Below are 26,803 nucleotides of genomic sequence, written 5' to 3' on the forward strand. Positions count from 1 at the left end.
CCCTTTGTAGGTCATTGGAGGCAATAGTGGTGCAGGTGTAAACAACCTCATTGCAAGTGTTTACTTAGCAGGCCAACTGTTTACCAGGCCACTTACTTATGTTGAATTGACGTCATTAATCCAACTACTTTTCCCCTTTTCTCCTGCTTGGGATGTCAGTGTACACAATCCTCTGTGGGGGAGTACAGCTGGTGACATGGTGCACCAAAGACATTGCAATAGCTATTCAAGACCGCTGATTAGTCATGCAACAGTTTAAAGGACTTCCTTCGCAGACCAATCATATCACTTTTAAGTGACGTTGTGATTAGGCTTGTATTTAATTAAAAGCAATAAGAAGGAATGCTGGGAGTGCAATGTCTCCTCTCTGGGGACATATGCCTCCTCATCTCAGGTGTGGGCCAAGCCCCTTGGTCTTACAGGCCACCAGTGTTCAACAGCTGTCCCAGGTCTTGTCCTACAGTGTGGTATTTGTACCAATTCATCAGTTCTTGCAGACCACTTTGCAACAGCATCAGTGTGCTTCCTTTCCAATGACCTTTCCACTGCTGAAACAACAAGTTGAAAACATCTGCTTATGTTTCACTCCTCATCAGGCTGAATCCTATAATGAATGCTTCACTGGCTGAAACTACTTCAGTCCATGATTCAGTTCACAATCAGATGATCCAACACCTGAATGTTCGTCAAAGCCAAAATCTCTTCAGGCTCCTCACCTGGCTTTGGATCCAAGGTACCTTACCCTCGCAATGGTGAGATAGTAATCCTTAAGCCAGGTAAGAATCCAGTATCCCTCAACAGTTGCCAGAAAATTAGCCTGACCAAAGTACTCTGTAAGCTGCTTAAAAGGATTGCTGGGTAGTTGAAACTCGGGGGCCCTCTGTCCCCTTATCAGTGTAGTTTCGTGGAGGACGAACTGCATCTGACCATCTGCTTCAATTAAAATAGCAATTCAGTAGGCTTTTTCTTAATGCCAACACCCTGTCACACTCTTCTTTAACCTACATAAGGTGTACACCACCACTTGGCATTTCATTTTATTCACCCTCTGTGACTAGGGCTCTTGTGGCCCCCTGTTAATCTTTATTCATCAGTTTTTATCACACCGGTTTTCCAAGGTAGACGGTTCTTCGCTCAACTCCCCATGGGTCCAAAAGAATTGCGCCCCACAGGACTCTGTGTTGAGTGTCAACCTTTTCCTTACTGCCATTAATAGGTTTGTGTCATCTGTTCGATGAAGCGTTGTATGTTGACATCTTTTACATTTGATACAGCTTCCCTCAATATGCTCTGTTGAATGCGAGTTCCGAGGAGCCATCCAGTGGACCTCAGCATGAGCTCTCTCCCATGGTTTCAAATTCTCTCCTACAAAAATGCGGGTCATGCATCTTTGCCATTGTACCATCGTCCGTGCTGACCTGGAATTCTATTTAGATACCCAGCACCTGGACTTTCTTAGCACAGTCCCATTTCGCTGCCCCATATTCATCACTTGAAGACTAGCTTCATGTCAAGCTTAATGCTCTTGCCCATGCATCTTTGGCTGAAGATTGTGGTGCTGTTATCCGTATTTGCCGGAACCTGGGAACCCGGTTTCATCTTGACAAGACTATGGTTGGAAGTTTATGGCTCGGCACCTCCTTCAGCTTTAAAAAACTGTTAGATCCAATCCACCATCGTGGTGTGTGTCTGGCCATTCGTGCCTTTGAGACTAATTCCGCAGACAGTCTCGATACTGAAGTGTGGATCTTCCCCCTTCAGATTCAATGGTACCAGCTATTGGTCTCCTATGTGATTATCAGTCGACAATTCCCTGATCATCCCATTCATCCCAGTCTTCATACACATGAGGAGTGTTGTCATCCTGATAATCTTCCTTGGGTCGGACTACCAGTTGGAATGTGCTTTGCTTCCCTCTGCCAAAGTCTCCATCTCCCATTCCCTAGTAGGCTGATGGTAATTAGGTCCTTCTGTCGCCCACCAGACTCATCTCCTGATGTAACCAAAAACTTCAGAGAAAACCTCAGTTCACTAGTACACAAGTTCCAAGTTCTTAACTCCATTTTCAGATGTCCCTTTTCAAAGGAAAACCCATCAGAATGGCCCCAATTTCAACCTTTTACCACTGAAAAGGTGAGTAAAATCAGTATTAGTGTCAGTGGTGTTGAGAAACAGCTAAAATCATTAAAATTGAATAAAGCATCAGGCCCCGATGGAATTCCTGTCAGATTCTATACTGAATTTGCGACTGATTTAGCCCCTCTTCTAACTATAATCTATTGTAGATCCCTCGAAAAAGAATCATGCCCAGTTCTTCAAAAAAAGCACATGTCACACCCTTCTGCAAGAAGTAATCCGTAAAACTACTGGCTAGTGTCCAGTTTCATACTGGCCGGTGTATTTGACGTCAATTAGTTGTAGAATTTTAGAACATATTCTGAGCTCAATCATAATGAGGTATCTTGAACAAATAACCACTTCAATGCCAACCAGCATGGAATTCTGAAAACATCAATCATGTGAAACCTAACTCACCTTTTTCTCGCATGACATACTGGAAGCTCAGGATCAAGGCAGTCAGATAGATGTAGTAGTTCTTGATTTCCAAAAAGCATTTGACTTAATACCACACCTATGCTTATTATGAAAACTTTGATCATATGGGGTATCAAGTGAAATATGTGAGTGGATTGAGGAATTTCAGGTAGGGAGGACACAACATGTTATCTTGGATGGAGAGTCATCATCAAATATACCCCATGGAAGAGTCTTGTATATTAATGACCTTGCAGACAATATTAATAGTAACCTCAGACTTACTGCAGATTTTGCAGTTACCTACAGTGAAGTACTGTCTACAAGAAGCTGCATAAATTTTTAGCTAGATCTTGGTAAGATTTCAATGTGTTGCAAAGATTGGCAAGTTGCCATAAATGTTCAGAAATGTAAAACTGTGCACTTTACAAAATGAAAAAAACGTAGTATCCTGTGACTATAATGTCAGTGAGTCGCTGTTGGAACCGGCCAACTCATACAAGCACCTGGGTGTAACACTTTGTAGGGATGTGAAATGGAATGATTACATAGGTACAGTTGTCAGTAAAGCAGGTGGTCAACTGTGGTTTATTGGCAGCATACTGGGGAAGTGCTATCAGTCTACAAAGGAGATCGCTTACAAATCTCATGTGCAACTGGTTGTAGAATATTGCTCAAGTGTATGGGACCCTCATCAAACAGGACTAACAGGGGATACTGAATGTATACAGAAAAGGTCAGCACAAATGGTCACAGGTTTGTTTAAGCCATGGCAGTGTGTAAGAGAGATGCTGAAGGAACTGTATTGGAAAACTTTTGAAAATAGACATACTCTTTTTCAAGAGAGTCTAGTAATAAAGTTCCAAGAACCGACTTTAAAACATTACTGTAGGAATATACTACAGCCCCCTATGTATCGCTCACATAGGCATTGTGAGGATAAGATTAGAATAATTACAGCATGTGCAGAAGCATCTACATGAATGAAACAGGAAGAAAGCGTAATAAGTGGTACAGTTCGATGTACCCTCTTCCATGCACCTCACAGTGCTTTGCAGAGTATAGATGTAGATTGTGCACCCCACATTTTCTTGTGCTCCCCCCTCTTGGATTGTCCCAGGCCACAGGTTAGATTGACTTCTGCAAGGGTCCTAAAGTCTCAGTTGCCCCCATGTCCTTTCAGCATCTGTTACGTCCAATTCTTCAAGAGCTCCAGGGTGTTAGTATCTTTTACACCGACAGCATTCTGGGTAAAAGTGCTTGTTTTAATCTACCTCTGGTGCATGGCTAGGGTGATTGGAGATGGGGCGTCGTTCACTGTGTACTAGATCTTCAGAATCCCCAATCCTACCTCATTGACCAGGCTACTCTTTCACCCCTCTTTTAGTCTGTTTTATTTGCTTTGATTTGGGCTGCTTCCTTTCTGCTTGGCCCAATTTTCTATTTTGAGTGTTGCACTTTGTTGAATGGTGCATGCTCTTGCCTTCGGACAGCTATTGGTGGGACATTTCTTGTCAGTTTCAGAGCCGTGCAGGCACACCCATCGGCTGAATTCTCTGTCTCTTTAATCTTTTATTACTGACTATGTCCATTGCATTTTAAGCCTTCTCGGACTTACTGTTATGAATCTCCCAACTAAATCAGAAAACATTCTCAATGAACGTCTCTGCATCCAGATGCCCCACTCTTGGATCAAGGTACTGATGACCTCATTGGTTGGTCATTTAACTAAACCACCACCCCAACTACGAGCCTCACACCCTCTCTACCCCCCAAATCAGCCAACCAGCATTTGGAAGCTAGGGAATGTCATCACACTGTCCACATTCATTTGTGACTCTCATACAAGGGTGAGTCAAATATGAACAGTAATTGCATTGTATAGATTTATTGATTAATTATTTACACACCTGAGACCCTTCAGCTTTTCTCTACATGTCCTGCTGCACGCTCCACACACTTTTTCCAGTCATTTGAAAGCCTGAACATTCTGTGTTCGTAAAAAATCCGAGGGCACATCATCAACAAATTGCGCACATGCTCCTTGACGTCTTCATTGTTTGTGAATCGTTCCCCTCCAAGTGATTTTTTTATGTACATAAACAAAAAATAATGGTTGGAGCAGAGGGGAGGGGTTAGGGGGTGGGGGGACAAATTTGGACTTTAAAGTGGTGAAGTGTTTCCCAGTGCATGTCTTCCAATTTGTCCCTTGTCCAATTCGTGGTGTGAGGCTTAGCGTTGTCATGGAGAAGAATGGCATCTCTTGTGTGCATTCCTTGATTTTGTTTTGGTAGGCAGCTTTTGCTGACATTAGCAACTGGCAGTTATAACCTGCATGCACCATATGTCGATCATGAAGAAAGTCACTGAGTAACTCTCTTTTGTAGTCAAAAAACAGAGTTGCATGAATTTATCCAGATGTGAGTTTGGTCTTCACTGGATAGGCTTTATCCATTCTTCTCCACTCCTTGACATTTTTAGTTCTGTAGCGTAATGATGGACTCAGGTCTCATCATATGTGATTATTCACTCCAGAAAATCTCCCTCTTCTTGCCTTCATCGATTCAGAAGTCTCTCACAGATTTCCAACTTCACCTGTTTTTGCTATTCTGTTAACTTCGGAACCCATCAAGCACTAATTTTTCAAAAGCCAATCTATCCACTGATAATGGTAAGAATGCTCCCAATGATGATATTTCTGCTGTGATTTCTTTTACAGCACACTTTCAATCACCTTCAGTAAGCTCTCGGACTGCACAGGTGTTGCCATCTGTGAAACTTGACATTAGGCGTTGAGTATGACCTTCATCTTCTACACTTTCTCAGTCACCTTTAAATTGTCTGGCCCAAGTAAACACTCGGTTCTGGGACAGTGTAACCTTCCCAAACTGTGCTTTCAAGCAAGTTAACACCTCTGGGCTTATGCCCGTAGGTTAAAAACTTTATGATATTATGTTGCACAACAACTGAAGGAACATCTTGTTCACTCATGGCAGTACTGAGGCCATAAAAGGGTAGAGCAGCAAACCTAGCTGGTTCTCCCTCCCTAAAACGCCAACCTCCAATCCTCCACTCCACCTACCATTCAGAACTGCTTGTAAGTACACTGGTGCAACTACTCCTCGTATTTAAATCACCCTCTTGCTTACTACTCTTCCTTAACCATGAGTATTGTGGAAACTTAGCCACAGAGTGCCATAAGAATCTTGCAGTCTAGAGCCTTCCCCCATGGCTTCCAATTTCCCATTGCCAAAACATGTTTTATGGGATTCTGCTGATGTAGAAGTTTGGTAGAGTTGTCTGATTTATTGGGACATTTTTGTGATGCCTCAGTGACATGGCCAGCACATTTGTCAGTTTAAAAAGGAGTGTCAGTCGAAACTAAACACTCTCTGCTTCCTCAGTAACATCTCCTGAGTTGCAGACTGCTTTACACCCTTTACAAAGCCCTAGTTGTTATTCACCATATAGTAGAGATGCTGAACTGTCAAACAAAGCTTTCAACAAACCTAGCCTTCACCGGAATTAGAGGAGGAGGGGGGGGGGGGGGGGGGGGGGGTTAAAAAACATACACTCGCGCGCACACACACTCACTCACTCATGCAGACACAACTCACGCACTCATGCTCACAGTCTCTGGCCGCCTAGGCCAGACTTTGAGTGTGTGTGTGTGTGTGTGTGTGTGTGTGTGTGTGTGTGTGTGTGTGTTGTCTTAATTCCGATTGAGGTCTGTTTGACTGAAAGCTATGTTTGACAATCTTTTTGTTGCGCCCATATGCGATTCAGCATCTTCACTATATTTGAGCAGCAACCGTCCCTTTTGTAATATTGTCACTGTTTTCCTTCTGATCTCTGTGGTTCCAAGAGGTTGTATTTATTTGGACCCCAATACATATTGGGATTCTGGTGAATGAGCTTGTTGGTCAGTTAACAAAGGGAGCTGTCAAGACAGAAACCTTGTAGATGGGATGCTGAGGAGCTTTTTGAGGCTTTGAATAGTAAATGGCTTGTAATCTCTGCTAAGAAAAAGTACAAGCTATAAAAAGTTTAATGGCTATGTGGTTTCTTCGTTTTGCCAATCCCAAAGATGATCTATCACCCTCTGTCAACTCAGTATTAACTGTTCTTGCCTGACTCATGGTCACCTTTAAGTTGCCCATATCTTGTTAGTGCCCCAACTTCATTGCTCTGTAGTAAACACTGAAGCTTGTGGACTTGTAGCATATTCTGTATGTTGTTAGATGACTGCACCCAAGTGGTAGATCTGGTTTCAAGTTTTATTCCCGAGATCAGTTTATGTGTCATCATTTGAAGTTTATCACTGTGGTCTCATCACTTACTTTTACCATTCAATGACATAAGCATTCAGTCAGTCTTCTACAGAGAAAAGGAGGGGTTTCTGGTTGGATGCGGAAGCTGACCTCTCATCACAAGATTTCCCTTTGGGTGGCCTGTATTTGTTTTCAAGGCTGTACTTCCCCCACATCAAGGTATTTTATTGCTTTTTAATGCCTGCTTTATTTTTACTCTTCATCTTACCTGGTTTTTCTCTTCAGATGAAATCGTAAAAGATCATATTGGTTGTCAGCCCTTTCATTCTTGTGGAATTCATTTGGCTTTTGTAATTTAAGGAAGTTTGCCTGCCTGAAATGCCTCACTTCCCTTGTAAACAGTGGTTTATTGGAACACATGTGAAGGATGTTAAAAGTAAAAAAGGCTCAGATATGACAATGATATGTACATGTTGGAGGATTTCTGGAGTTACACGTGTGTCAAACCACAGTCTTTTTGTAGTGCACCACTTGATAATGGCCTTAAGGCCAAAGTTGCAATAGTAAAAATAATTTCTGCTGTCATATAGTGTTAAAAGAAGTACTACATGACTATGAAGCCCATCCATGAGAAGTTAATAATTTGCCATAGAATTGTTAGTTCTGAGGTCAGGTATGATGGATGCTATAGTTTTTCCATTGGAGTCACAGTAGTGGCTTGGGAATTGGGGAAGTAAATAACTCTCGAGTGGTTGTGTAGGCTGGGTAGTAGGGATAGAAACATAGTGAAACAGTAAGGGAAAATAATTGCTTTTCAGGCAGAATTATATAAGGCTGGGAATGATCTGGACGAGTTAAAGAGGGACAACAGGTAACAGAAGAAACTGGTTTAGAACTTCATCTAATCACATTTTGGTGAATGTGAAACATAAGTTTGACCTGTTGCTTCAGTTAGAAACTGAGTCTCAGGGAGGTGTAGCTGTAGGCAGGACACAACAGACTTTCAGTAATGAATTGAAAAGTAAGAATGAAGGGTAGTCAGTAAAGAGAAATTTCTGTTTAGTTAGTTCTCATCTCTAGAGATGGGGACCAACTTTTTGAGGGTGAACAAAGATCAGAATACCAGGTCACAAATTGTTTTAAATCTAGTGCTGGTCTTGGTCAGGTGACAGAGGATTTAGGATCATGTTTTAAAGACTTCATCAATGATGACACCGTGATTACAGTAGGTAGGCCAGACAATAATACTGGCAGAGATACAGAGAATAATCTAGTGTGTGACCTGGTAAAGACTACATCAGTATCGAGACATATTAATGTTGTGTTTGTGTCTGTTTTGAGACACCATGACCAACCTCATTTGCACTCTGTCAGGAGATTTAATTTGGTCTTTGAATGGCTGCTTATGTCATGTGCAGGATCCCATTTTAGTATGATTCCTGTTGATTGCATCAGTAGATGGCATTATGCTGCGTATTACCTTCACATCAGCAAGAAATGAAAAAGTGAATAAGTTGAGCCAATAGCAAATAACTTAAGGATGGAGACACTGTCAAGAAAATACCAGTTATTACAAGTGCGGGATAGGAAGGACAGAAGGAAATAAAATTTTAAAAGAAGTTAAGATTGAAGTGAATCTTCAGATGGAGAGAGAAAATAAATATAATCCTGGAATACTGCACCTGTGCAAAGAGCTGTTGGTTGAAATTTTTCAGCAATCGGTAGAAATTTAGTTCTACCCTTCACCCTTTATTATCAAAGAAATGTGAAAGGCCGGCTGTCATTGTATCAAAATACTAAATTAATGAATTTCTTACCTGCATTGCTGTAGTCATCAAATCTAGTTGATGTAACCTGCCTCTCTGAAAATCATGTAACCTCTGGTACAGATGTGTTAAGTGTCGTAGAATTTAGGTTAACATCTCACTTTTGTAAAGCATAGATGGAGAAGAAGAAGGTGCCATATTCTTCGAGAATTGTCATAAATTTAAGAACATAAACATTCAGAGCAGCATATTGAAGCATATGCGACAGAAGACTTCATAATAAATCCTTCATCCTCAAAAACAATGTGTCCTACATGTAATGTGGAAGGCATGCTGGTGCCACATTACAATCCCATTCCATTGCTTCCTCTCCCTCCCAGCTGTCAGCTTCCTGTCCATTAAATACATATTATGGTTGTCTATGCCCTCAGTCATTGTCAGAGATTTGATGACCATTAAAGTTAGGAATGCAGCTCTGTTGTGTCATTGTGAAGACTGTGGAATATTCAGCTTTCAAGACATTATTAATTCATATCTGTTGGAAATGTTATCTATTCATTTCAATTTTGTCAAACAATGGGAAGTCCAGGATGGAATTTAGACTACCTCTTGTCATGCCCCGAAATAAGAAATGTCCTACCCACTATCCTTCCCAACCTTCCCACAGCAGTATTCTGCCACCCAATGAACCTACACAATATCCTTGCCCATCCCTACTCAATCCCTGCTCCCAAACCCTTGCCTCAGGGATCATGGCGCATACCCCTGTAACAGACCTAGATGCAAGACCTGTCCCATGCAACCTCCACCACACAACCACATACTTCAGTCCAGCCACAAGCATAACCTATCCCATCAAAGGTAAGGCTACCTGTGAAAGCAGTCATGTGGTTTACAAGCTAAGTTGCAACCACTGCACTGTGTTCTGTGTAGACATGACAACAACCAACTGTATACCCACATGAATATCCACTGACAAGCTGTGGCCAAGAACCAGCTGGACCACCAAGTTGCTGAGAACACTGCCCAACACAAAGTTCTTCACTTCAATGACCACACATCATAGCCTGAGCCATCTGTATCCTTCCTATTAACACTAGCTTTTCTGAATTGTGCAGGGTTGCCCCCCCCCCCCCCCCCCCACACACACACACAGTATATTCTATGTTTCAGTAACCTCCCGTGCCTCAAAACATAGCCACTGTGCTCCACCCACCTATCCCCTTCCCTGCTCCCAGCCCAGTACTACACATCCTTCTATTCCACCGACACACTCAAATTCATTTAACTACTCTCCTTTTCTGCCCCTCCCTCGCCCTCCATCTAACCTCCTGACTGCACCTACCTCCCCCTTCCTCTTTCCACCTCATCTCTATTACGCTCCCACAAGCAGGACTTTACCATCCCCCACCCTTACCCTGCCATCTCTTCTGCTCCCCACCTCAGTGTCTACCTCACCCCCCCCCCCCCCCCCCCCTCCGGATTGCTTCCCCCATCATGCACTGTTGCTCACAGTCTAGCCTCAGCAGTCAGAAACACTCATCCTGTGTGTGTGTGTGTGTGTGTGTGTGTGTGTGTGTGTGTGTGAGAGAGAGAGAGAGAGAGAGAGAGAGAGAGAGAGAGAGAGAGAGTTGTGTTTGTGTGAATCTGTGTATATATCGTGTCTTATTCAGAAGCAGTCCTTCTGGCCGAAAGCTTAGTTATAGCAGTCTTTTTGTTGTGCCTGTCTGTGATTCATCATCTCCACCATATGATGAATAGCAATCTATCCTTTTCATAATATTGTCATTTTTAATATATCATTTTTTTCAGGACCTATTTGAAGAAAACAAGCATCCACACCCAATAATTATACTTACAAATGTGAGATATGATGATCTTGAAGCGTTAATTCATTTTATGTATCATGGTGAAGTTACCATAAACACAGAAGCAATGCAAGGATTTTTGAGGATAGCAGAAACCCTTAAAATTCAAGGTCTGACGTGTAGTACTCCTGCATCACCTGAACCTGCACTGTCCTCACAGGTAAGGAAATAAATGTGAACAAGAAATGTAACAAGTCAATATATAGTGATGCCACAAAAATGAACAATTCTTACAGTTGATAATAAATTGAGGAAAAGAAAGAGCTTTGTATATTGTTTATAATGTACCAGGTGTACAGGTATGAAATGAGCGTTTCTTTTGTGAAAATGAAACACTAATTTTGAATTGAAAAGTAAAAACATTTTATTCAAAGTACTGACCGTTGCTTTCTATACATTTTGACCACCATTCTGGCAATTTGTGGGCGCCACGCCAATAGAAATGTTCATCTTTTGAATCAAACCAATCAGACACCCAATTTTCGACTTCTTCGTAGGAATCGAAGTGTTCCTCAGCCAATCAGCCAATGCGTGTCCCTTTGATGAAAACAAATGGTAGTCGGAAGGGCCAAGTCTGAAGAATATGGCGGGTGGGGTAGCAGCTCCCAGCCAAGTGTTTTGATTGTATCCTGAACAAGTTTTGCTTTGTGTGCAGGTGCATTGTCATGTAAAAAAATTACTTTGCTATGTCTTCTAGCCCATTCTGGTCTTTTTTTCGATCAATGCATAGTTCAAATGGATCATTAGTTGTCTGTAGCGATTAGTATTCACATTTTCACCAGGTTTTAGAAGCTCATGATACACCACATCTTTCTGATCCCACCAGACACAGAGCATTGTCTTCTTGCCGAATCGATCTGGTTTTGCAGTCGATGTTGATGGTTCTCCCAGATTAACCCATGATTTTTCCCATTTAGGATTCTTAAAATAAATCCAGTTTTCGTCGCCAGTAACAATTCTATGCAAAATTGATTTTCTTTCATGCCTTTGAAGCAAAATTTGACAAATGATTTTTCGCTTTTCCATCTGTCTTTCATTCAATTCATGTGGCACCCATTTTCCACACTTTTCGATCTTTCCCATAGCTTTCAAACAGTCAGAAATTGTTTGTTTTGCAACATTTAGCATTGCTGCCATTTGCTTCTGACTCAAAGTATCATCTTCACCGAATATTGCTTGAAATTCAGCATCTTCGAACTGTTTTGGTGGTCTTCCACATTCTTCATTTCTTACATCAAAATCATTATTTTTGAACCATTGAAATCATCTTTCGCATGTTGCTTCCGATAGAGCATGATCACCATGTGCCTCGACAAGCATTCAATGCGACTCTGCAGCACTTGTTTTCAAATGAAAACAAAAAATTAACGCTTTCCACTAATCATCACTTTCTGGTACAAAATTCGACATTGTTAACACGATGAAAACATATGATATTGTTTGTTCCATGACTTGATGTATACTAAATATCTTTGACAGATGTCATACCAACCAAACAAACAAAAATTAAGGCTCGTTCACAACAAATGTTCTCTATTGGCACATTTGTATCTTAACGCTCATTTCATACCGGTACACCTGGTAAATGGATTGATTAAAAAATCCCTCAAGCGACAGGAACACACACACAAATGGGTTCAACTTTTACAAACTTTTTTCATTTGTATGTTGTTTGTCATATCAGACTAAAGTTTTGTTCCTGCTGTTAACCTGCTCTTGCAGATACATCATTGTCTAATTCTATTTTATGGCATCTTTTAGACCAAATTTTAATTTTTGAGTCATTAATGGACCTAGAACCACATAAAATTTGGAATTCACAAAAACCCCCAAAACAGAACCCTGAGGTCTCATATTTTATAGTGGTGAAAGGATTTGTTTGCTACTTCAAAAAAAATTATCAGAAGGGGTTCAAGATCTTAGAGTTTTACAGACAGCACTTTTCCCTCTTTTTTTTTCTCCTCCTCTTCAGTTCTGGAATATCTAGCTGGTCAGTTTATTCCTCAGGATCCCCATTGTCACTGACTTGACGTTCTGGTTCAGGTTCTGACTCTACTTCAGGATACAGATTGTCTTTGTATTCATCACTGCAATAGGGGTCCAGCTGTTTTTAAAAAGACAAAATCATTTTCTTGTCATCTCTGTTCGAATTACTGCTCCAAAAAATGCAACAGATCCATTATCTTCAGGAAAGATGAGGTGCACAACTTCATTTCCATCAGTGTCCATTTTGCAGTGTATGTTACCTTCGTAACTTATGTAGAACTCCAAGTGGTTTCATTTAGTTATATGAGATACTCTGATAACACTACTATTTGTCAAGAAATGTAGTCAGTCATTATGTGTTCCCAACTACTTCACCATTTTCACATGCAGTAGCAACAGCAGAGTTAACATTTGTTGTGTATAGACTTCTCAACTCCTGTTTGGAAGAGAGGTAAGTGACCCTAAATTTTGTGTCTAAAGTCCAAATGACCAGTCACTTGCAAATTTAATGTGCCGTACTGGCATGAATAACAAAACAGTTCTCTCGCTCTCCCTACCTCTCTCTTGTATATATTATTATTTTTATTTGGTTTGCCAGATAATTGTGGAAAAGACTAGTAACGACACTAGATCACTTTCTGGGAGTAGACAGTTAAATCGTTTGTTCACAGTCTCACACATGACCTAGAATATTCCAGTTCTGAATGGAACCAAGAAATAAATATGCCCATGCTGCAATGAGTTACTTTATTGATGTTAACTTGCTGGTCCATGTGAAAACTGTTGTGAATAAGTTTTATCACCATCTTCAAAATTTTCTTTAGTATTTTTGATAATCCACTAATAAACCTCCCTTTATTTTGCAACAAATTGCAGACCGGACCTTGCTTTTTTAATAGTTTCTGTATTAGCGTCTTCTTGCTCTAAAGGCATCACAGTTCCAGATGTGAAATGCATATGTAGCTGCGAGATTTAGGAGGAAGGGGACCTCTTGTCGGGCCAATGTTATTTCCATGTAACAACAAGAGAAAAATTTTCAGAAGACTAACTTCAGTTTCTTTTAATGATTTTATTGACTCCTGTGGGATTCAGACAACTTTCAGATATATACCTATGTGTACAGAATGAAATAAATTGCTTTACTGTACAAGAACACAAAAGTAGATATTTTACACATTACCAAATGTTTCTACACATTACCAAATGTTTCGCCTTGTACTGGAAAGTTTACTTTCCGACCAGAGGTCCCTTGTCACTCTTGTCTCACATATTCACTCACTGAGATGCAAAGCATATATGGTATGTACAATTGTAGTATCACAGCCATCATCTGGCGTGAGTTGTGTTACTGTGAGTGTGTCAACCCGAGCGTCAGTGTCAATTTTCGCACATGCACAAAATAGTTCTACGCATTCCAGTAGAGATGCTATGTTTTGCTCTCATTGTGTGCAGAACTTTTATTCCTTGTTTTGTTACTTTTTGTATGTTGGTTATTCTATGCCTTCTTTTTGTTCTTTTTATGGGTTACTATCTACAATGCATCTAGTAATGCAAGCAAACAACGAGCTCACTAAGTGCAACTGATCTGTTCTTGCGTTCCTAGTCTTGCGAGCCCAGTATTTAGCATTCATGAATGTGAGCTCTGTATTTAACGTTCTACATCAAATTTCCACTATTGTATTGAAGATATTCGGGTATGTGTTATTCCTGTAGCAGGCATAGTAGAGGCTCACAAATAAGAGCCAAACTGACGATCGCCTGTGCGCACGTAACTCAAGTAAACAAAACAATGGATGAAAGTCCAGAGACTGTGAACCCAACCATGCCCAGACCAGCCGTGAGGTTACCACCATTCTGTCTGCACAACCCAGCCTTGTGGTTTGCCCAGGTAGAGGCAAATTTTTTTCTATTCTGGTGTGACTGCAGGTGCTTCTAAATTCACATTGGTGGTGAGCCAATTGGAACAGCAATACGTGGCAGAAGTTAAGGACATCATTGTCGCACCACCTGAAGGGAATGCATACAACCACTTGAAGTCTCAACTGATCTTCCATGTTTTTGCATCTCAAATGGAGCACGTTTGACAGGTACTGACCCAAGAGTATATTGGTGACTGAAGACCGTCCCAGTACCTGCAGTATTTTAGAAGCAGAATTGATGCAGGTACTGAATATCATCAGCTGTTGCATATGATCTGGAGCAGTTGCTTGCCTCCCTGTATCAAAGCAATTATTGCAATAGAGTCAGAGATGTCAGTAGATGCTGTGGCAGAACTGGCCAAGAAAGTACTGGACGCCATATCACCTGCACCCATTACAGTACAAACTGGGCTGTGCACGAGTACTACCACCATAGTAGCACATGTGTAGTACAAGGCACTAGTAGTGAAAGTCAATTAGCTGACACGACGGATTAGTCAGCTGGTAGCATGTTGCTGTGCTGGTGGAGATCACAGCCAGCAAAGGGATAGTAGGTGCTCTCGCAGCAGAGCTGCATCTCTCTCACTCACACTGACATCTTATACACAGAAGACATCTGCCGCTACCATTGGCACTTCAGGGAATGTGCGCAATGCAGCACCAAGCTGTACATGTACCCAAATGCTGGTGGGAATTTATCATAGGCTCTTCATATCATTTCCAGCCAACATCACAGCGCCAGTTCTTCAGCAGTCAGTGCACGGACTGTAAGCACCTGATGTGCACTGGCTCCCATTTATGTAACTATCTATGCACACTGCTACATTGGTGCCGAACACATACAACATTTTGCCTGACGGCTGCGAGTTATTCACCTATCTCGTGTACAGCCTGCACAGAATAGAGCTGGATTTCAACCTCTGACATGCCTTCCCATGGGTGAACCAATTATATGTGCGAATTTCTTGGCTTACTGTAACCTTTTGCCAGACATATCCAATGCCTGCCTTGTAGACCAGGCCATCGGGCTGATGGCCACTGGCTTCCTGCACCAGACATCCATCCAATCAGACCAGCTGATAACTGCTGCTGACAACAAATATGCCACACTACTGAAAGACATTCTGGCATTAACAAAGCCACCAGGCTTACCAAAGGATGTCTGACACAACATTGTCTGTCAAATCAAGACAACTGAGGGGCCACTTATCTGCCGACACTGAAGACTAGCGTCAGACTAATTGAAGATAGCAAAGGCCGAGTTAAATTACATGATTAAAGAGGACATTATGCATCCATCTGATAGCCCCTGGTCTTCGCCTCTGCACCTCATACCTAATAAATATGGTGCATGATGGTTTTGTGGAGACAAGAGAGTTTGTAACACCTGCATGATTCCTGACAGATAACCGGTATGCCTGCTTCACAACTACAACTGTGTGTTGAGTGGCTCTTGTGTACACAGTATACTAGTTGGCACCAAGGTCTACACACAGATACTGGTGGCAAACTAAGGACATCCCAAAGACAGCCATTATCACACCATTTGGTTTATTTGAGAGCAAGTTCATGACTTTTGTCCTGAGGAACGCGGTGCAGGCATGGCAGAAGTTCATCAATTCAGTGCTTTTCTGACTGTTGTTTTGCTTTGCATACTTGGATGACCTCTTAGTGTTCTCCGCATCACCAGAACATCACTGCCAGCATCTTGTCCAGATTTTCCAACTACTGAGTGGACATGGAATCATATTGAATGTGGCAAAGCATATCTGCGGACAGCTACAGGTAGACTTTCTAGGCCACTGCATTACCCCCCCCCCCCCCCCCCTCGACTTGCTACCATTGCCGACAAAGGTTGAAGCAATCTGCCAGCTGGCCTGGATGGCCTCATAAAAACATTAAGGCACTGTTTACGCATGCTGAACTTTCATCGACGGTACCTGTTAAAAGACACATGGTCATCATAAAAACTACAACTTGTGGATATTCCTGGCCCAGTGAAAAAGTGTATTGTGACATGTCCACAGCCAAACCACATCCATACCTGCCTCCAAACTTCCATCAGTAAGTGTTCAAATCTCTGCACAACCTGAACCACCCAGGTACAAGGTCTATGCTACATCTATTTCTGGTTCGTTTCATGTGCTCAGGGTGAAGAATGGGTGCAGAGAGTAGGTGAAGTTCTGTCTATGGAACCAACACAGCAAGATTTGCAGGCATGTTCATGCGCCAGTATGTAATTTCCCTGACATAACACTTTTCACATGTCCATGCTGATGTTGCTGGACTGCTGCTGCCCCTAAACAGCAAGCGTTACATGCTCATCATTGTCAACAGCATCACCGTTTTCCTGAGACAATTCTGATTGAAAATATCTCAGCTGAAACCTTGGCACAGGCCTTCATAACACACTGAATATCATGGTTTGGCTGCCCTCTCTGTCATAACCAATGGAGACAGACAAATTAAGTTAAATTGTTCACAAAACTGGCAGCACTTTGTAGCACGAGCCATCATCGGACGACCAGCTACAACTCAGCCAACAACAGAGTGGTAGATCAATGGCACTGCATCCTAAAAGCGGCCCTTATGTGCCATGTGACTTTGTAGACGAGGCTCTGCCAGTTGTCCTCTTCGGGCTTCGGAACATCTACAGACCAAGCCTGGGTGATTCCTTGGCAAAGCTAGTATATGGGGAAACACTGAGACCACCCCGCAATTTCCTAGAAGCCACTCCGTGACAAGAGATCGACCCATCTGTGCTCATTTGGTATCTCAGAGAGCACATAGAGCTGTTCGCACACAAGGACCTCAGGCTATTCTCACATGTGATGTAGTGGACAGCATCAGACAGGCTCTCCAGCCGCCCTACAATGGTCAGCGGGGAGACCGCACCAGGGACATTCTCTTCAATGGGAAACATTTTCCATGAGCCGCCACCACCCGTGGACTGATAACCACCGCCTCCTCCTCCAGCTCGTCCAGTGCCCACCTATGTCCCACAAGTGACTCTGACAACTGCACCACCTTCACCAGCAGCTTCTGTACCACACTGCATCATGAGATCTGACTGTCATGTGCACTTCCCTGCACACTTTCAAGATGGTTCTTCACTCCCACCGAGGGGGCTATTGTCGCGACATCAACCATTATCTGGCGTTGTAGTGATTCGAGAATTTCTGTGTAAATTGTAGAACCACTCAGGCTTCTACCATCTTGAACACACAATATTCTGGATATGAATGTGGGATGGTAGAATCCTACCTACTATGCATCACATTTTAGTGTGTGCATGTTTAAAATCAGTCGGGAGAAGAAAGTAGAAAGTAGATGTGGCAGTCGGACGGCTCCGGCAGGTACCTGTCGGGCAAGCCATAGATGTTTTAGGGAGTTTGTAAGAAAGAACCATGGAGTATATAAGCAGCTCTGTGCTTATTGTGTAATTGACTATTGTTATTAAAACAAGAATAATTGAAAAAGTACTCTTGTAGACTCTTGACACAACCTCATTAGAGGCAAGACTCATTTTATGATTCATGTTAAGAAAGGTCATGGTATCCAAGCCAACTTTCTTTTAACTGTAACTCAAATTGTTTCTAATGTCAGACTGTAGAGAGACTTGCAGGAAGTTACATATTCATGTGGAAAGTGAGATTTTTATTGTGTATGGAGGTCAAATACATCGTTAGTTGACAAAAAGTGGAGTTTGTATGTCTACTTATTTCATAAGTAGAAAGAGTCTAAAAATTCCTGCACCTAGCGTTATTCGATGGAGAAGAAGTAAAGAGGGTTTCCAGCAGCTGGCTATTCAGTAGAGAAGAGTGGCTGCAAATTCCAGGTAAGTCACCTCGTAAAGAAGTGGAAGGTGATTTGGAGGAATAAGTCGATATAACCCAGATCCACACTCACACTGTAAGTCAACAGAACATTAGAGCTTGTGTTGTGTTAGTGCGTGGTTGTCAACCTAAGTGCAAGTGTCAGTTTTTACGCATACACCAAATAGAGTGTGCCCACACCAAAGAAGGAAGAGTCGCGATAGGCACAATAAAAAGATTCACACAATTAAAGCTTTCAGCCATTAAGGCCTTTGTCAGCAGTAGACACACACACACACACACACACACACACACACACACACACACACACACAACAGCAATCTCAAAGAGCTGAGACCACACTGCGAACAGCAGCACCAGTGCATGATGGGAATGGCGACTGGTGGGGGTAGGGAGGAGGCAGGGGTGGGGAGGGGGAGGGATAGTATGGTGGGAGTGGCGGACAGCCAAGTGTTGCAGTTTAGATGGAGGGCAGGAGAGAAGGTGCAGAGGGGGGAGGGGGTAAGTAGCGGAAAGGAGAGAAATAAAAGAAATTAAAAGACTGGGTGTGGCGGTGAAATGACGGCTGTATAGTGCTGGAATGGGAACAAGGAGGGGGCTGGATGGGTGAGGACAGTGACTAACGAAGGTTGAGGCCAGGAGGATTATGGGAACGTAGGATGTATTGCAGGGAAAGTTCCCACATGTGCAATTCTGAAAAGCTGGTGTTGGTCGGAAGGATCCATATGGCACAGGCTGTGAAGCAGTGATGAAAATGAGGGATGTTTGGCAGCATGTTCAGCAACAGGGTGGTCCACTTGTTTCTTGGCCACAGTTTGTTGGTGGGCATTCGTGCGGACAGACAGCTTGTTGGTTGTCATGCCTACATAGAATGAAGCACAGAGGTTGCAGCTTAGCCTGTAAATCATATGACTTGTTTCACAGGTAGCCCTGCCTTTGGTGGGATAGGTGATATTAGTGACCAGACTGGAGTAGTTGGTGGTAGGAAAATGTATGGGACAGGTCTTGCATTTAGGTCTATTGCAGGGGTATGAGCCATGAGGTAAGAGATTGGGGGTTGTGTAAGGATGGACGAGTATATTGTTAGGTTCGGTGGATGGCGGAATACCATGGTAGGAGGGATGGGAAGGATAGTGGGCAGGACATTTCTCAAAAAAATGGTTCTGAGCACTATAGGACTTAACTGCATTGGTCATCAGTCGCCTAGAACTTAGAACTACTTAAACCTAACTAACCTAAGGACATCACACACATCCATGCCCGAGGCAGGATTCGAACCTATGACCGTAGCGGTCGCACGGTTCCAGACTGTAGCGCCTAGAACCGCTCGGCCGCTCCGGCCAGCGACATTTCTCATTTCAGGGCATGACGAGAGGTAATCGAAACCTTGGCGGAGAATGTAATTCAGTTGCTCCAGTCCCGGATAGTACTGAGTTACGAGGGAACACTCCTCTATGGTCGGACTTTGGGAGGTGTGGGAGACTGGAAAGATAATGCACGGGAGATTTGTTTTTGTGCAAGGATGGGAGGATAATTATGGTCAGTGAGACCCTCGGTATATTTTGAGAGGGACTGCTCGCCACTGCAGATACAACGACCATGGGTGGCTATGCTGTACGGAAGGGACTTCTTGGTATGGAATGGTTCTGGAGGAATGTGAATAAGGTGTCTCCCCCTCCCTCCCCCCTGCCCCGCCCCCCTTCAATCCAGATATCAAAGATGTCATCAATGAATCTGAACCAGGTGAGGGGTTTAGGATTCTGGGTTTTTAGGAAGGATTCCTCTATGTGGCCCATGAACAGGTTAGCATAGGATGGTGCCATGCGGGTGCCCATAGCCATACCACAGATTTGTTTGTAGGTAATGCCTTCAAAGGAGAATTAATTGTGGGTGAGGATATAGTTGGTCATGGGTACTAGGAAGGAGGATGTTGGTTTGGAATCCATAGGGTGTCTGGAAAGGTAGCATTCAACAGCAGTAAGGCCATGGACATTAGGAATGTTAGTGTACAGGGAGGTGGCTTCAATAGTGACGAGCAGGACACTGTGTGGTAAAGGGACAGGAACTGTGGAGAGTTGGTCGAGGAAATGGTTGGTATCTTTTATATAGGAGGATAGGTTCCGGATAATAGGTTGAAGGTGTTGGTCTACGAGAGCAGAGATTCTCTCAGTGAGGGCACAGTAACTGGCCACAATGGGGTGTCCTGGGTGGTTGGGTTTATGGACTTTAGAAAGCATGTAGAAGGTGGAGTGCGGGGAGTAGTAGGGGTAAGTAGAGAGATGGACTCTGGGGAGAGGTTCTGGGATGGGCCTAAGGATTTGAGTAGTGACTGGAGATCCTGCTGGATTACTGGAATGGGATCACTGTGGCATGGTTTGTAGGTGGAAGTATCTGACAGCTGATGAAAGTCCTTCTGCCATGAAATCCTTGCAGTTCAAAACAATGGTGGTGGAGCCTTTGTCAGCAGGTAGGATTACAAGGTTGGGATCAGTTTTTAGATGGTGGACTGCGGTTCTTTCTGCAGATGTAAGGTTAGTTTGCATGTTGAGGGATTTGGGGAATGATGCTGAGGCAAGGTTCGAGTTTAAAAAATTCTGGAAAGTTAACAGGGGGTGGTTTGGAGGCAGTGGGGGTGGATCATGATTGGATGGAGGAGTGAACTGAGTTAGGCAAGGTTCAGTATTGGTCTTTGGTTCTCTGCTGCCCTCCATCTAAACTGCAACACTTGACTGTCCGCCACTCCCACCATACTATCCATCTCCCTCCCCACCCCAGCCTTCTCCTTACCCCCACCCAGTCGCCACTCCCATCATGCGCTGGTGCTGCTGTTCGCAGTGTGGTCTGCAGTGTGGTCTCAGCTCTCTGAAACTGCTGATGTGTGTGCAAGTTGCGTTTATGTGTGTGTGTGTGTGTGTGTGCGTGTGTGTGTGTGTGTGTGTGTGTGTGTGTGTACTGCTGACAAAGGCCTTAATGGCCAAAAGCTTTAATGTCTTAAATATTTGCTTTACTCATGCAAGCAAGAAAAGTTGTAGGAAAGGTTTGAAGTTATGGTTAAAGTTTGCTAGAAATTGCTAAGTGCTCTCTTTATGAAATGCTGGATGAATGTAATCTGAGTAATGTGTGATGCTTTTCAAGCAAAAGCTAGTTTATTGTGCATATCAATGTTTATGATGTCTTATCTCTTGAACTGTGTATTGTACAACGATAAAGTTGTGCAGGTACGTTCAGTTGTCTTAGTGAATACTGTTTGCAAACTGTGTTGTGAATAGTGTTACTAGTAAAGAAGTAATAAATTAAAATGTCACACCTGATGCTGCTGTTTTACTGCAAGAACAGCAGAAAGGTAATAAGCAATAAACTTGTATTCTTACATTGTTTTGTGGAGGGTGCCAGGCAGAAAGTTTCAAAAAGGTTTGATATTAGGTGTAAAGTTTGTTGGAAGGCACTAAGTGCTCTCATTCACAGACACTGTATGAGTAAAGTCTGGGCCTTTGCACACTATCAGTTACATTGTCTCCAGACACACACTCAGTTTCTCACTGTTTAATACTTGTGTTATTGGTTGGTTTGTGGGAGTTGAAAGGACCAGACTACAAAGGCCATCACTCCCTACTTGTGTTATTGTGTTAGACTTTCAACATAAGATTATACTTGTTAATGAGTAGATTAGGACAATATTTTAAATTCAGTCAATAATTATGCGAAATATTGAAAATTATATTTTTGTTGTGTTGGAAGCAGTTAGAAAAACAGCCTGCAAATGGCTTTGAGTACAGTGTTCCTGGTCCCAGGATAGTCATAGAGCAATATGGATTACATTAGAGAAGTTACCAAATTTTGTTACTTGTAACTCCTATTGCTCATCTTCCTCTTAGTATCACTTTTGTGTATTCATCCTCACCAATGGGCAGTGAACATTTGAAAAAGGAGAAAATGCTAAAATGAAAATGAGATTTCCCTTGAACTTTTCAGGTGTAATATCTCATTTAAGTTACATTGCCAGTGATGACTGCACTGTCAAACCACTGAATTATAAAACAGAATACAGGTTAGTAGTTGTAATTTACATACAGCTTTGTGTTGTTAAGTACGAATATTGAAGTAGTACCTAACGAAGTAAAATACTTACTTGGTGCAATAACGACACAGTCTGGAATTAACTGTTACCAGAGTAGCGCCATAGTCATTAGTACTAAACAGATATTAAAGTCATACAGAAATAAAGACGAACAGTTGTACGATAGCTGGACAAGTCTAGACTGTTGTTAAGTAGTGCTGCAGCAGTTGTTGAAAAATGTGCCTCTTTGTCTTGTCATGTCACCTACAATGTTCAATCTGTGATAAAGTTTCTTAAAGCACTAAGCATAGTGCCTATCTAAATTAATCATCAGATATAAGGTCCAAAGTTCATTAGGAAAAGGGTGATGCAGTACTGGAGGAGATAATTTACTGAAGGTCATAGAAGTGTTCATACTGGAGAGGTTTGAGGCAACCATTTCTCATCAGTGATGATCTAGTAGAGCTGATGCAGCAGTGCATTATGAAGAACAGTCACTCCATGACTATTGATATAGCAACCATTTTTCACGGGTATGATCATCATTGCACAAAATAATTGTTAAAGAACCTGTTGATCAATAAATGAGTGCTGTAAAACTTGCAGGCGAACAGAAAATGAATCACTTACAAGCCACATTGTCACTTCTGCAGCAGTAAAATGATGACAGTGATGAGTTCCTCGACAGTATCGTCACAGCCAAAGAGATGTAGGTTGCTCAGTTTACTCTGGAAACCAAGCAGCAGTCTATGCATTAGCATGACACTGGATCTATGATAAAGCAGATTGTCTCTATGTGGAAGGTGATGTTCTCTATGTTGTGGAACAGGAAGAGCGTTCTGGTCATTCACTTCTACCCAGAGGTGGAGCAGTGAATGCTGACCATTAGCAGTAAATGCTGACCATTAGCAGTGAACACTGACCAGTGCTGTGAAACACTGCAGAAATTTCAAAGGGCCATTCAAAACAAGAGGTGTAGAACACTCAGTGCAGGCATTGTGGTGATCCATGCCAATGCTTGCCCTCATGCATCTTGGTGCACATCTACTATTCTGAAGGACTTCAGCTGGGAGCTGTTCGATGATCATCCGCTGTACAGTCTCTTCCCCGCCCCCCCCCCCCCCTCCGCCCCCCCCCCCCACCCCCTCACCCCAGCGCCCACCTCAGGAAATCCCAGTCTTCCAACCAGCATTTTTGTAATTATCAAGAACTGAAGAAGACTGTTGTATGCTAATTCCATTCTCAGGCAGCAGGCTTCTGTGACATAAGAATATAAAAGTTGATCTCACAACATGATATGTGTATAATTCTTGTGATGATTATGTCAAAAAACTGCTCAAACATTGCTGCGCCTGTTGCCAATAAAGTTTTTCTTGGGAAAAATGGTGTGAAGGTTCTTAATTTCTGGATAACCCTCATAGTATTCTGCACAGGCAACAGAAAGCACAAAGCTATGCTAAGTACAACAATGATTTCGTGGTAAGGTGAGAAAATCCATCTAGATGCACAACAAATCACACATATTGCTGCAATTTGTAGCTGCCCTGTGGTTACAATACTTAGTAGTATCCTATTGCAAATGATCGTAGCTAGTAAGTTTTACAGTAACTGGGGAAAAGAGAGAATTTTGCTTATTACACTATGTTTTCAGTGTAGATACTGCCTGCATTGCATCACTCTTGTGCTTGTTGCAAAGAAAAATACTGAATATAAAAGATCAGTTTTTCCTAGGCACTAGTGGGAGCAATTTTCTGCAGTTTTCTTATCTCAGCATTGCAGTATAGCAAGACAGAGACCAGCATATACTGCATGTTTTTCTCAGCAATTTGTTTGCACAAAATTTGTTACTACCAATCAGTGCTGGTCAAAAACATGAAGTGCCACACAATATCACCTGTAATATCTTTCAAAGAATTTTAAACTGGAGACCTATTGAAGTACAGCTTCCCAGTGTTATTCCAGGAAGTGGAAAGTGGCTGTTCCTCCTGCATTAATACAGTTAGGTATAAGACTTATAAGTAAGGTACTGCTCGAGTGATGGAGTTCCAGAAGTCATCAGCACTTGGTGCTTGTGTCCTTTAAAGATATGAATACAAGTAAGAAATTTGGTAAATGTAATGACAAGTATCTGTGGCCGTAGTTTAATTCTATCTTATGTAATTTGTTTAATGAAGGTAATTTTTATTTACTTAATTTACCCTATAATTTTACAACTGTGAACTTGTTTTTTAACTCCCCCCGCCCTCTCTCTCTCTCTCTCTCTCTCTCTCTCTCTCTCTCTCTCTCTCTTTCTCTCTCTGTCTGTGTGTGTGTGTTTTTTTTAATAACAGTGGCTGACAACTTTCGGAGTTATTTAAAAGCTGGTATTTACATAATGTCATATCTTGACTGACCAACTTACTGTTTTGGCTAGTGTGGCTTCCATAGAAGTTACTGAAGATAAAGAAAACTGAAGAGAATAAGTAACAAAAAAAACATATTATGAGAACCAAGTAAATCTATAGCTATGTATTATGCACAACTGAATAAGAAGGCCTTTTTCCTTCCTACTTTCTACTTTTTTCTTTCTGTCTCGGTTTTGTTGAAAATGCGACTACTGCTTGCTTGCTCTCTTTTTCCTCATTTTTTCATTTCTGAGTGTTTCTCCTGTAACTATCGCCTTCCAGAAGTGCAACTACTGTATGGACCCCTGGAGAGCATCTGGAGAGGTCTGTACATTTGTTCTCAAGAATTGCATTAGTAAATGAATTCCCCTCTGTACCCTTTTGGAAGCTACAGCAGTGTGAGTTGACACGCCACCAGTCATCACCATTTGTAACAGTTGTTTGCATACAGGCAAACTTACTTGCCTTGAGGTGAACACTTTAATGCAACAACTCTCCCCCAATTTTCTCTTACTTTGGGATCTCAGCATCCCTCCAACATACTCCTGTCCACTTCACTGCAGCTCATGGCTCCTTTTCGGCAGTAATCAACCTTACCATCTCCCCCTGCAATCTCATGGCTTTGCTGAAATGACTGATGAATGATCTTTGCGACAGTGACCACTTTCTGGTGATCCTATCACTTCTTTGTCACTGCAAAATGGACCAGTTACATATTGAGCTCTGCAAAGAGCCAACTGGTGGCTGTATATCTCTGTTGTCACCCTCACTGCTTCTCTTTCAGCTTGCATTGATGAAGTTACGGACGACATCTCAGACGCAATCACCCACACTGCTGGAACTGCTATTCCCCTTTTCTGCAAGACCCCCCTCTGCTGCCAGCAGGTGCCAAGGTGGACTAAAAGACATTGCAACAGCTACTCAGGATTATCAGAGTCCCGGCACTGACTAAGGTGGCTTACTTCAGATCACCAGTCTCAATTTTAAGAGACTTGTTATCATAAAAATACAGCAGGAAGGGATGCTGGGAGTGCTACATCTCCTCCTGGGAATGTATGGTTCTTCATGCCAGATACGGACAAAGCTCATAGTTTACTGCACCACCAGGATCGACAACTGTTTTGAGTCTCCCTTCAGGGTGGTATTTGTACGAACACATCGGCTCCTTCCTGTACATCTTGCAATTTACTTGGCGACAGCATCAGCATTCTTTTCATACCAGAATGAATCAATGACAATTCTTCATCCTCCCCAACCCCCTTCTTGCCACACGGAATTATATAGTGAGCATTTCACTGACTCAAAGTTGCTTCAGGCTCTTACCTCATCACACAGTACAGCACCTGTGCCTGGTTTGATTTGTAATCAGGTGGTTCAACATCTGTATGTGACCCAAAGACTCCATCTACTCAGTGATTTCAGCTGTATTTGGCTAGAAAGTATTTACTTTCACAGGCGTGACAGCAACAGTATCGTCATCCCTATCTTTAAGCCATGCAAAAACTGGCCACCCATTGACAGGTACAAACAGACTAGCCTCGCCAACAAGCTCTGCAAACTGGTTGAAAAGATGGTATTCTGACAATTATGCTGGGTTCTTGAATCATAGGGTCTTTTGTCCCCATATTAGTGTGAGTTCCATCAAGGGCGATAAACAACAGACCCTCATATTAGGTTAGAAATAGTAATCCAGCAGACTTTTTTCTAAACTCCCACACCTCATTGCAGTCTTTTTATTAAACGTGGATAAAGCAAATGATGCCACTTGGCACCATCACATTTTACTTACCTCTGCGAAAGAAGATCCCTGACAGTTGCAGTTGGCTTGGCACATCCTCTTTGTTCATAAACCTCAACCAGTCATATAACCTGATTTTTTTATATGACTATGTCATAGCTCTGTAGATGACTTGTTTTGAGCTCCACAGTGAAAGCTGGCAACAGTGCTTCCTGCTGTCAGTGTTTTGTGTTTTCCGGCTCTGTGATAGTGACCTCCATTGGATCTCCTATCAGCCCTGCACTGTAAGTCAATGACGTCGGCTTTTGGTACATATCCCAATCGGTAACTTTGTCGGAGTGCCAGCTCCAAGGTACCATGCAAAGTACCTCTGCCTGGACCCTTTCCTGTGGCTTCCATTTCTGTCTGTCCCCCCTCCCCCATCCCCAAGGAACTCACAACTC

At 42.5% G+C, this 26,803-nt stretch overlaps 1 protein-coding gene across 1 annotated transcript in view; it reads left to right on the top strand.

Annotated features, from left to right (window-relative positions):
• The window catches only part of LOC126267377 (broad-complex core protein isoforms 1/2/3/4/5-like), a 216,357-nt gene that overhangs the window by 43,964 nt on the left and 145,590 nt on the right, over positions 1-26,803 (top strand). Inside the window, exon 3 of the mRNA XM_049972561.1 lies at positions 10,385-10,600. Within this exon, the coding sequence (XP_049828518.1) occupies positions 10,385-10,600 (216 nt within the window). The remainder of the gene's footprint in view (positions 1-10,384; positions 10,601-26,803) is intronic.

This window comes from Schistocerca gregaria, chromosome 4 (assembly GCF_023897955.1).
Source record: "Schistocerca gregaria isolate iqSchGreg1 chromosome 4, iqSchGreg1.2, whole genome shotgun sequence".
Lineage (NCBI taxonomy): Eukaryota > Metazoa > Arthropoda > Insecta > Orthoptera > Acrididae > Schistocerca > Schistocerca gregaria.